Below are 12,177 nucleotides of genomic sequence, written 5' to 3' on the forward strand. Positions count from 1 at the left end.
TGGCCTTCCTGAAAGCCGTTAAATGATTCGCACACAAAAAGGCTCGTTTAGATTGAGAAATAGGAATATAACAAAATCTGTGAATGCCTATTTGTCCGAGGTGAACCTGCAGTTTGGGCTCTTGAAAATAAAATCTCTAAATGTCCTTAAATAACCATGAAAAGAGATGAAATATTCCTCTTATTACATGGAAAAAGCTTCTGTAGAAAATTGGTTTTCCTCTATAAACGTATAGCCTACTCGTCTGTATATGAATGTTTATGATCTTAATGTAGGAATTTTATTATCATTAGCCTACTATATACTATTAATAATAGCCAATTAATGCACGGATAATATGCATTTGTTTGCATCTTTCGCGTGGCCAAATAATGAGCTCAAAAATATGCGCTATTAACAATATAAAAAAGGTTTAAACAACAGTAAATAAATGGATGTAATTGTAAAGAACCAGGACAAATTTAAAATATTGGCTTGTTAAATAATTTATTGATAATACAAAGTTTTTTCTTCCTTCATCACGGAAGCAATAATATTCTCTTCATCGATATTTATGTCCATCTTTGTGTATTTTTCGTGTTGTGAGGTAAAACATAAACTCCTTCCATTGAAAGTATAAGCGGCCAAAAGGACATTGTTAAAACAAATTCTATTCACATCATTTACAGCACTGGCACTTTTATACACTTTGTGAACCTGTTTTCAAAATTAAAAAAGTGAAACTTTTAGGCGAAATATGCGTCGTTATTCTTCTGCGATCGAAGACAAAGATGATCTTAAATGGTGGTGGTGATGATGATGATGAGGGAAAGTTGGCACGTCTTCGTGATGCTTTCATAACATAATTTACTCAGTAAAAAATATATATACATCTCACGTCCACTTCTAACTGTACAACCGCATTCAAAGCAAAGCAAAAGCAGCGTGAACAGTGTGTTTATACCCTGCTTAACTCTGTCTCATTTTCCCAGAAGAATCTGAGGCAGATGATGATGATGATAATGAAGAGTCTTTTGCTCAGTATCATCACAAAGTGTCCGAGCTGTTACTGCACGGGCTGATGAGGGACAGGTTACTCGTCTTGTGCTTTTTCAACAGTCTTGTGATTTTCTCGTCGTCGGAGTTCGGGTCCAGAGGTTTGTTATATTCATCATCCTCCTCGTTTTCCGAGCTTTCCTTCATTTTCTCCGTCTCTGAATCGTGTTTCTTTTTAGCCGTGGCCATTTCAGCCGCGTGTCTCTTCCGCCATTTGGTTCTTCTGTTCTGAAACCAAACCTGAGAGAGAGAGAGAAAAACACGTCAACACACTGTCCATCTCTGTGAGAGCTAAAAATGCAACGATTAAATTAATTGAACTCAATTAAACCAAGAAAATGAATCATCTAAATTTAACTAAGAGCAAATGATTGTTTAAAATAATACAAAATTAGTTTCGTGTGACCAGAGAGTGTGTAAATATTAGGCCTAACGGTAGGCAATGATGTGCAACATTGACCGCAAAATGGTTAAAAATAGCCTATTATTAATCCCAATAATTCAACGTTATAAATGAACTGTTTTGCTTGTTTGCAAATTCATATTGTACATGACAGTGACTTTCACAGATAAAATATTCGTCTCATGCTGCACGTTTACATTGAGAGAAAAAAAGTCAATCAATATAAAAACGTTTTAATAAAGACCCGTCTCTATCTACCTTGACTTGACTTTCGGTCATTCCCAGAGAATATGCGAGTCTTGCTCTCTCTGGACCGGCCAGATATTTGGTCTGTTCGAAGGTTTTCTCCAGCGCGAAAATCTGCTGTCCTGAAAAAGTTGGTCTGGAATGTTTCTTCTTGCCATCCTTGTCCAGCATCATATTCGCCTGGGCTGAAGAAAAAGAGACATGGTCAGCCAAATAAAGCCAAAACTTTACATTGTGAGGGAATATCATTGACATGTCAAGTGTCAGACACACAGCAAAATAATATTCCAACAATCTGAGCGTGAAAAACACAACTCCAAAAAAAAAAATAAAGGTTCTTTATTGGCATCGAATCTTTCCATTGCAAAAAAGATTCTAAATATGTTATTAAACTGATCACTGAAAGGTTCTTTGTGTAACCCAAAATGTTTATTGTGGAAAACACTAATTGGAACCTTTATTTATTTCTAAAAGTGAGACTGTTTAGATTCAATCCAAATCTCATTTAGGCCAGGAAAACTCACCCGGACAGGGAACCCGCGGGTCTCGCCAGGGTGAACCTTGCATCATTCCCGGCCAGAATATGGGCGCCCTACCGGGCAACTCCGTCAGGGGTTTGGGATACCGAGACACGGCCGCCGGGTTGAAGTACATCCCAGCTGATGTGGCCAACCCGTTGATCCTGGGAAAGCCCGAGAGCAGCTGTCCGGCGGTGGTGATGGGTCTCCCCAAGATATCGCTTATTCCATGCGGCGTTCCGAGGGGAATCTGAGAGTTCAGGTTGCCGAGGGAGTGAGCCTTGAAGCCCGCGGGGTTCTGCAGGGTGTACGGGAATAAAGAGGTCTTCATCTCGGTCATGTTGTGCAGCGCAGCCAGTGGAGTGCTGCCCAGAACGAACGCACTCTGCCGGTTAGTATCCATCTGCCCGACAGCTAACATTGGTGCGCGTGAACCACAGGATGAACCGCCAAACAACAACAGACATACAAAGTACAACAGTGCACGACAAAGTTTAGTGCCCACAACTTGACAACTCATCCAAGGGAACGAGAATTGCAAGTTTCAAAAGTTTTGCGAATGTTTCCCATGCAAAAGTGTCCTTCAGGCTGTGGGAGTTTCCGAAGCAGAATCCAGCCGCCGGCCGTCGGCAGATCTCACGCCCGCTTTGAGTGCTGCGATCCCCCGCATCTGAGGCGCCGTTCGCCGGTCAATGGACTCTATCTGTGATGACGAGCAGATAACCGCACCGCCACCTGCAAGCGCGTATCTCCTATTGGAAGACGCTAAGTGACGCTATTCTCTGATTGGAGGATGCGCGGCGGCGAATTTGCATACGCGTAGCCGGGACAAAGCCGCACTCCATCAAGCTCGTATTGTAGCGCCATTAATGACGCGTCGCACTGTAGAAATCATTGTTTCAACATTTGACACAATAGACGCGTTTACTTTATGACGCTGGCAGAGTAAGTACATTAACCTCATACAACTGTGTCGCTAATGATATTAAAAGCCGTACGTAAGGGTCATTTGATTAGTCCATCTTCCGTTTCGTTTAGAACAAATATTTAACGATAATTAAGTGCGGAAAACGCGATCTCATCGCGCGTAAGATAAAACGCGAAAACGATTCGATTATCGCAGGTTATTAAAACTTCCGCTCGGTTTAAGACATAAGAGCTTGTAACTCAGATTCATCGTGAGGTGTTTTTGTAGGCTATATGAAATATTAATACGCGTCGCCTGTTGCCTACGTCTCTTTTGCAGTTTATTATAGCCTAATAACGAAAAATATTATTATTATTGGAAATGTAGCTCGCCATTTTTAGCGTATTAAAATCTTTTACAGTCAAACTAGACTTTCTGTCAGTTTTACAAACGTCGTGAGACCTTGTAACTTAATGGATTGTTGCTAAAAAATAATCCTCAAAATATAATTCACATGGGGTTGGGTAAAAAAAAAAAAAAAAACAATGTTTTTAATGTGTAAAATTAAATGCAGCTATACAGCACTGTAGCGATGGTTTTCAAGAGTATATATTGTCTCATTTAATTCAGTCTTTATCTCTCTACAGTGTCACTGATGCTGATAATATCTAATCTAAAGATTTCTCCTTGTCTGACACCATCATTTATCTAACATGCAGTAACTTAATATGTGATTATTTAGTGGAGATGCTTGTAAATTTGCTTTGTTTGCCTATATTTTCTTTAACATCTTTAATGTTTGTTTTTCTCTTAATGTATATGAACCAAACGCAGAGACAGAGATCATCTGTTTAAGTGCAGCGTTCATGTTTTATGGATCTGTAAGTGAAATACGACCATGGTGGAATTTAAAAGGGTTCAACATTATTTAGACATTCATCAAAACGACGAGAAAGAAGAAACGCGCCTTTTTAAATATGACGATGACTTTAGGCGACACTTGTGTCCATTATAACAACACGCTCTCAAATTATTTCTATAGACCTATACGGTAACAAACAAAAAGGTTAATTGTGGCTTGTGTGTTTTGTGGGTATTATATCTATATTCTTTACATTTAAAAACTAATTTATTGTTATATTATTGTATCATATTGCCCAAACGTCATGTAATCCTCATCTAAGTCACAGGCCGATCAACAGAAGGTCAGTTTCTTGTCAGTTGTGTAATTTTATTTTATGGAGTTCATCTGTAATTTCATCTAAATCTTATTCTAATGTCGTTGTAATTCATTTGGACTGTAATAAAGTCAATGTCTTTCAGAACAATTTACATTCTCGAGTGAATTATTATTATTACCCTTTATAGTTTAGGTTTCTCAGACTTTCCGTCCTAAAACAAAGGTTTGATTGTATTTACATTATATTCAGATCATGTAAAGTTTTTGTTGACACATTACTGCATTTTAGTTTGTGAAAAGTAGCTAAGACTTTGTTTGTCCTTTGTTTAACAAGTAAAACATGGTATGACCTCATTTATTCACGCTTTGACAGAGTTCTGTGTTGACAAATATTTTTACTTTATAAACCGTAATATCGAAATAAACCCTCATCCAAACTAAAGTGTAGAGTGTAACTTGCTTTGACCTAAATACGTTGTTAACGACGACGACGACAACAATAATAATAATAGAGTTTCTTGTAGGCTACTGTTGTATTTACAACATTTTAAATTTTGCCTTTCCGTATAGGCTATGCATTGAAAAACGGACTAAAGATATTAATGTAGTTTTTGGGCAGCATGTCAGTTTTTGACAGAGTATTTTATAGTAGATCTAACATCCCCTGTTTTCAAATAAATTAACTTTAATTAATAAAAAACTGCATTCGTTGATTTATGCGACGCCTCTGCATTCATTTGCAGGAAAACAGAGACATCTACTGGTCAGATCGGGAACTGCACGTTCACAGATTCCTTACATCAAAGAAAATGTTCTGGTTGCCGTTTTCGTTTTTCAGCATCCCTTTAAAAAGAACAAAACATAATGGTCATTATAAACTGTTGATCTGGATGTTTCTTTAATCTGACCATGGTCCCTTAAAACCTTAATTCTTACATTAATAAAGTCTGCAATGAATCAGCACTGAACATTTTAATCCATATTTCTTTTATCAGCGCAACAGCTTGTGCGACTTTTTATTTTTAGGCCCTATATTGTCTAGTCCTTTGTTTTTTTTTGATTTTGTGCTCATTTTGTCCCCATTAGTGTAAGTAAAGTTGTTTAATAAAGTTATTAGGGTTATATGTGGGTTTGTCACCATCATTTCCCCATATTAGTGTTTTGGCAATGCAAACTTCTTTTTACTATGCCATTTTACTGTATGGATAAAAATATAAACACTGAGAAAAATATTTCCGTTTGTGTTTCACTGAAGAAACAATGGTTGGTAAAGACAAGAGGAAAAGTAAATTATACATTTGAGTTGAATTATGATGATGTGACAGAGGCAGCAGTGAGCATGTTGTAATAAAGAGCGCAAACGTGTTTCAGCATGAGCTTTAGCGAGGCAGTGCTGCCGCCCTGTGGCCGCGCGCTGTACTGCAGCGCATATTCAAATGACTTATGAATCAGATTACTTTAATATTTAATTAAGAGTCAAATAATGACTCTTGTGAGTAATGAAGCGTGTTTGTTTCTGAGGGAGGAGGAAGTGTGTGTTCTCAATCGGCGCAGTGTACTGTAGTCATTCCTCCAGTAGATGGCGACACACACCAGGTGAAGTGAACAGAGAACCTGCTGGTTTAAACCAGAGCCGTTGGGCTCTGGTTTTCCTCAGACTCTCTTTATACTTAATCATGTCTCACTCTGACAACTTCACTGATACATGAAGTTAACCTCACAAGCCCAAACAAGCCCTCGATCCCGATAATATGAGCAGCGTTTGACTGGAAAAGACGTCGAAGTGTGTCGTTGTCTCGATGAAAGAAGTCCCGGACATTGAACTCGAGGTAATGGAGATCATGAGGCGAGAAGAAAGTTGAATAAGCAGATATTTGGGTTGTACTACATCTGTGGAAACCCATTTCAGCCATATAAGAAAGAATCATGTTGTTGTACTCGAAGTTATGGCATAAGAAGTCATAATAGACCCTTTTCACCGACTGTGATGACGCGTTTTAACGGTCATCAATATCGTAAATCCTGCAAAGTTTTTTATATTTTCATTTTTTTTAAAAACATATGTACATTTATAACACTATACTTAGTATTATATTACCTTTCCATCAAATTACAAAAAACTAGTTAACGCTGCTGTGAGGGTGTTTCTAATGCAGAGGCAATGGGAGTGACGGTAAAAATGACATCTTTTTCTCTTCTGACTGCCGTTATCAATCGCTCTCTATTTTTTCCTCTTTTTGAAAGCTGTGAAAACACTATTGTGGAGTTTTTCTTTTGCTATTTAAGCAAATGGAAACACATGAGAAACCCGGAAATGTAAAAGGGTCTATTATGACACTAAATCAAATGGAAGCTCATTTTCCCGCCACATAAGAAAAAGAAATCATGCTGTTGTAAATCATAATTGTAAGATAAAAACATTGAAATTATGGCATAAGAAGTCATAATTATGACACACTAAGTCGAAATTGACATAAAAAGTCGAAATTATGACTTTTAACACATAAGTATGTCATAGAAAGTCATAATTCGACTTTTTTTTGTCTAATTTGACTATCATAAAATATCGCTTAGTATGACATAATTTCGATATTTATCTCATAATTATGACCAAGTATGTCATAATTATCATTTTATGTCATAATTTCGACATAGAAAGTCATAATTTCGACTTTTAATTACGTCTTAGTAGTATGTCATAATTTCGACATTTATCTAATAATTGACATAGTAGCCTGTCATAATGATCATTTGTGTCATAATTTTGACATTTATCTCATAATTATAACTCAATATGTCACAATTATCACTTTTATGTCATCATTTTGACATTTATCTCATAATTATGACATAGTATGTCATGATCACTTTTGTCACAATTTCGACATAAGAGTCAGAGTTTCGACTTTTAATTATGACTTAGGCTATGTCAATTTCAACGTTTATCTTACAATCGACATTGTCATGATGATCACTTATGACATAATTTCGACATTAGTATGTCATAATTATCACGTTTGTCAATTTTGACATAGAAAGTCATAATTTTGACTTTTAATTATGGCTTAGTATGTCATAATTTCGACATAAAAGTCAGAATTTCGACTTTTTATGTCATAATTATGCTCAATTTTTCTTATGTGGTGGAAATGGGCTTCCATACACATCAAATAGATAAACTGATATAAACTTTTTAAAGTGACACATGACTAACTAACACAACACGTTATTGGTTCTTGATCAAAATCATAAGTGTGCACAAGACTTAACCCCTGAAAGTGTCTAAAACACTTCAAGCTCACTTGCTCCAATCATTTCCAAAGTTAGTCAGAACAAGTCTTTAGCAAACATATAATGCAGGACCTTCATCATGGATACCATATTATTTTTAAAGTACCTTGCTTTGAGTGTTATATATTCATAATTATCATGCATGAATATGGTGATCATTTGGTTCCATAGTGTATATCAAAGTACCATGGTATCACCACAGTATTTTTCTGCAAGGCTGCAGTATATGAATCAAAGTTTCATAACAATTATTGTCTGATGTGTTGAGATGGCCTTCAGCATTTGCTAGTGAGTGTCAGTGTTTCCCTGTAATGATTCGACTTCATAGCGTTCACGTGTCCGTGCATGTAAAAAATATGCTAAAGAAACACCAGGGTTATCTTCCCCTCATAAGACTGAGTCAGTTTCATGCTGCTTATTTGAACAGCATCCTTATTAAACTTCAGTGTTTCCTATGGCTGAACAGCTCATTAAACTTTATTGTAGTTTATAGAAAACACATTAACATTTTTATGACAAAACTACTGCGAACCCTTCATGAAAAGTGCTCAACCATCTCTGATATCAGTGGTTCTCGCCCTCAGGATGATTTAAAATAGGACAAAACATGCATTAAAGTAAGCAAAACAACTGAAAATCAAGATATTTCATATTTTAATTCACCTCCTCATCAAGTGTTAGTTGTCTTTGGAGAACCAGGATTCTATATGAGAAATCCTCATTTTAAAATGGAAAAACTCATAACAATTAATAAAATCTTAGTTAGGTAACTGGATAGAAATTGTGAGTAAAAAATATATTTTTTAAAATCTCATGAACATTAATCAAAACGAATATTAATCAAATCTTAATATGCCATGGACATTTTATAATGAATATACATTTTTCAATATATTTCACAAATCATTACAAAGAAACGACAAGTAACAAATTGAATTAAACTGAACCCTCTGCGGCTGTTTGTTTTCGACAATTTTGTCATTTTCGACAATTTTACATTTGTTTTTTTTTTTGTTTTGTTTTTTTTTAGAATTTTTTTTACTTCATCGGAATGGTACAAAACTTAGTAAAGGCTTGCTATGTGAACACACACACACACACACACACACACACACACACACACAATCATGGACATGATTTGAAAAAGTTAAATGGTCCTGAAAGAAAGAGTCACACTTGTATTGTTTGCAGTCAAAAATGAGCGCACTGGAAACTAATGAGAGATGAATTTCATCTAGTGGAAGCATTTGGTACTGCGCCCAAAATAAATGACTGAAAGCTCATTTTTTGAGATATCAACCTCAAATTTGGAGCACAACCTGCTTAGATTTATGGCTTTGATTTTCTCACAGTTTCAGAGTAAAACGTTTTGCAAAATATATATTTCATATAAAATTTCAGAATAGTATTTTTTGTGCATTTTTCATAATAATAAACTTAAACTTCTATAGCTTTTTTTTACATTTACATTTATTCATTTTGCAGATGCTTTTATCCAAAGCGACTTACAAGTGAGGAATACAACAAGCAAATCATCGTGAAGAGTCAATAGGCATAAGAAGTGCTTACAATACAAGTTTCAGACATTGCTTAGAGTAGCATAAGCTAGAATAGAGAGGGGTTAAAGGAAAGTGAAAGTATAGGTTTTTTTTTTTTTTTTTAATGATGAGGTTAAGTGCTCTCAAAAGAGATGAGTTTTCAGCTGTCTTTTGAATATTGCCAGGGATTCTGCATTCCGGGTGAAGGCGGAGAGATCATTCCAACAGCAAGGAACAGTGAATGAAAATGTTCTGGAGAGTGATTTTGTGCCTCTCTGTGATGGTACCACGAGCCTTTTCTCATTTAGCGATTGCAGGCTTCGGTTAGGGATGTAGACTGGTAAGAATGAGTGGAAGTTGGGGGTGCTGAGCCTGTGGTAAGCAAGGGTCAGTGCCTCGAACTTGATGCAAGCAGCAAGTGGTAACCAGTGCAGAGAGATGAAGAGAGGTGTGACATGATGTTAAAGACAAGATGTGCTGCAGCGTTCTGAATCATTTGTAGGGGTTTGATTGTGCATGATGGAAGTCCAGCCAGAAGAGCATTGCAGTAATCAAGCCTAGAAATGACCAGGGCCTGGACGAGAAGTTGTGTTGCATGCTCCGTTAGAAGAGGCCTGATTTTCCTGATGTTGTGTAGTGTAAATCTGCATGACCAAGCTGTCTTTGCAATGTGGTCTTTGAAGGTCAGTTGGTCAAGATTACTCCAAGATTTCTGGCTGACCTTGATGGGGTAATCGATGATGTCCCTAGCTGGATGGTGAAATCGTGCTGTAGAGTCGGAGTGGCAGGGAAGACGAGAAGCTCAGTCTTTGCCAGGTTGAGCTGCAGGTGATGTTCTTTCATCCATTCCAAGATGTGCGCCAGACAGCTTGAGATTCGTGCAGCTACTGTGGGATCATCTGGATGGAATGAAAGGAAGAGCTGCGTGTCATCAGCATAGCAATGGTATGAGAAACCATGTGCCTGTATGATGGGACCCAGTGATGTAGTGTATATGGAGAAGAGGAGGGGTCCAAGCACTGAACCCTGAGGAACCCCCGTGATCAGTTGATGTGCTTTGGATACCTCCCCTCTCTAGGCAACCCTGAAAAACCTACCTGTGAGATAGGATTCAAACCAGTGCAATGATCTGATGATTCACAGTGTCAGTCCGCAGGGATTCAGTGACTGACAGTAGTGCAGTCTCAGTTGAATTGCCTCTCTTGAAACCAGATTGGTTGACGTCCAGCTGGTTATTCTGTGAGAGGAAAGATGATACCTGGTTGAAAACAACATGTTCAAGTGTTTTTGCTATGTTTTTTAGTTAATTTTTTTTCACTTCAGAAACAATCTGCCAAGTGTCATTAAAAAGAGATCAAACTTCAGTCTGTTGCTCCAAAGATTCAAGATTTACCACAGTTTAGGTTGGAAATTTCATTTTTAGGTTTATGCTCAAAAAGTGGTTAACAGTTAATAAATGGATCATAAATATAATTTAGTACCACAAACTCCCCTAAAAAATAAAAAATATTAAATAAAAAACATCAGACTAAAACTGTAAATTGTAATTTTTGACCGCCACATGAGCATTATTAAAATCTTAAAATGCCATAGACATTTTCATAATGAATATACTTTCTTCTATAAATTTCAGTTACAAAGAAAAAACAAGTAACTAATTGAATTAAACTTAAAAAGAAAGACTGATATAGTATTTCCTTGTAAAACATACTCCAATATAAAGTTTTTATTTTTGTAATATTTTTTTTTGTTTTTTACAGTAGTTAAGCCAAGCTCTAAAATTTGTTTAGAAATTGTGAGTAAAAAATATTTATAAAAATCCCTATCCAGTAACTCATGAATAACTGGGAAGTTAATGTGAACTTTGAATATTGTTGCGGACAAAAAAAAAATCACTGATCTAGATTGATGGTGTGTTAATATAGATACTTACATCATACTATTAAATCACAGCAAATGAGGCGTGCACAAAATCAAACCTCACAGCTCAAAAAACTAGAGAACACAAATAGTTTCTTTTCTGTTGATTATGCTGCGGATAGATTATGTAACTGGCCAAAAATCATTTGACTAATCATTTTATCGCTAATCCAGTCGCTCCAGCTGACGTGTTCTGTGATGTCAAAGCGCTTTATTCTTACAGTCTGAAAGACGGCTAAGAGCAGCGGTGCTATTTAACAGAAGCGTGGGGAGCGTTTTAGTTGAGAGAACATTACAGCTCTGTGTGGCTGAACCGCATGAGGATTTGCCGGCAGCTGCAATAACATTGTTTTTTGATGCCTGGCTCATCTCAACAATTTGATGTAGCGAATGGTTCGCTCTGCGGGAATAGCCTCTGACATAGAGAGGCTCTGTAAAGCCAGTCCACTAAGATATAAAGAGATCTCCAGGCTTCAGCCACCGGAAATTTTACACTGATATACCCCTGGAGAGGCTTGTCATGGAGGCTACGGCCCTGTTATTGGTTTCTGTTTAGGCACGGTGAATCCCACGTCCCATTCAGCGGGTAGAGAGTAAACAGATATGACATTCTCAGAAAAATACACTGAAAACAGTGTCACTGGAGTCCAAACAGAAACTATTGATTAGTGCAGGAATCAACAATCAGTCTGTCTGGCACAGATGAAAATGCATTGTATTGTGTGTTGTTGACGTCTTTTCTGATTATTAGTCAAGTCAGCCTTATTTCTATAGCGCCTTATTAAATACAGATTGTTTCAAAGCAGCTTCACAGTGATAAACCGGAAAATAACAGAATCAATTAAACATGAGACAAATTCATGTTGATTCAGATCAGTTCAATATTATTGGTGCACAATGAGGGCTCTATTTTATTGATCTAAGCTCATGGTCTGAAGCTCATGGCGCAGGTGCACTTAGGGCGTGTCCGAATCCACTTTTGCTAGTTTAACAACAGGAAAAATGGTCGGCGCAAGGTCTAAAAGGGTTGTCCCTATTGTGTTTTAGGCGTAACGTGCAATAAACCAATCAGAGTCTCATCTCCCATTCCTGCAATTTACATGGCGGAATTTCCAAGCGGAAAAACTGAACGCTTCTGG

The 12,177-nt window shown here is 37.0% G+C and overlaps 2 protein-coding genes across 2 annotated transcripts in view; one reads left to right on the forward strand and one right to left on the reverse strand.

The window, feature by feature from the left end:
• Positions 1 to 469: 469 nt before the first annotated feature.
• nkx6.2 (NK6 homeobox 2) lies at positions 470 to 4,449 on the reverse strand. Its single transcript, XM_051917962.1, has 3 exons — positions 2,209 to 4,449; positions 1,697 to 1,869; positions 470 to 1,275 (listed from the first exon to the last, which is right to left on the reverse strand). The coding sequence occupies exons 1-3, from the start codon at positions 2,720 to 2,722 to the stop codon at positions 1,027 to 1,029; spliced, it is 936 nt and encodes a 311-aa protein (XP_051773922.1). The 5' UTR covers positions 2,723 to 4,449; the 3' UTR covers positions 470 to 1,026.
• Positions 4,450 to 5,902: 1,453 nt separating this feature from the next.
• valopa (vertebrate ancient long opsin a) overlaps positions 5,903 to 12,177 on the forward strand; it is a 43,943-nt gene continuing 37,668 nt past the window's right edge. The window contains exon 1 of the mRNA XM_051917963.1: positions 5,903 to 6,118. The gene's annotated coding sequence lies outside the window, so the exon portion shown is untranslated. The remainder of the gene's footprint in view (positions 6,119 to 12,177) is intronic.

This window comes from Ctenopharyngodon idella, chromosome 13 (genome assembly GCF_019924925.1).
Source record: "Ctenopharyngodon idella isolate HZGC_01 chromosome 13, HZGC01, whole genome shotgun sequence".
Classification (NCBI taxonomy): domain Eukaryota; kingdom Metazoa; phylum Chordata; class Actinopteri; order Cypriniformes; family Xenocyprididae; genus Ctenopharyngodon; species Ctenopharyngodon idella.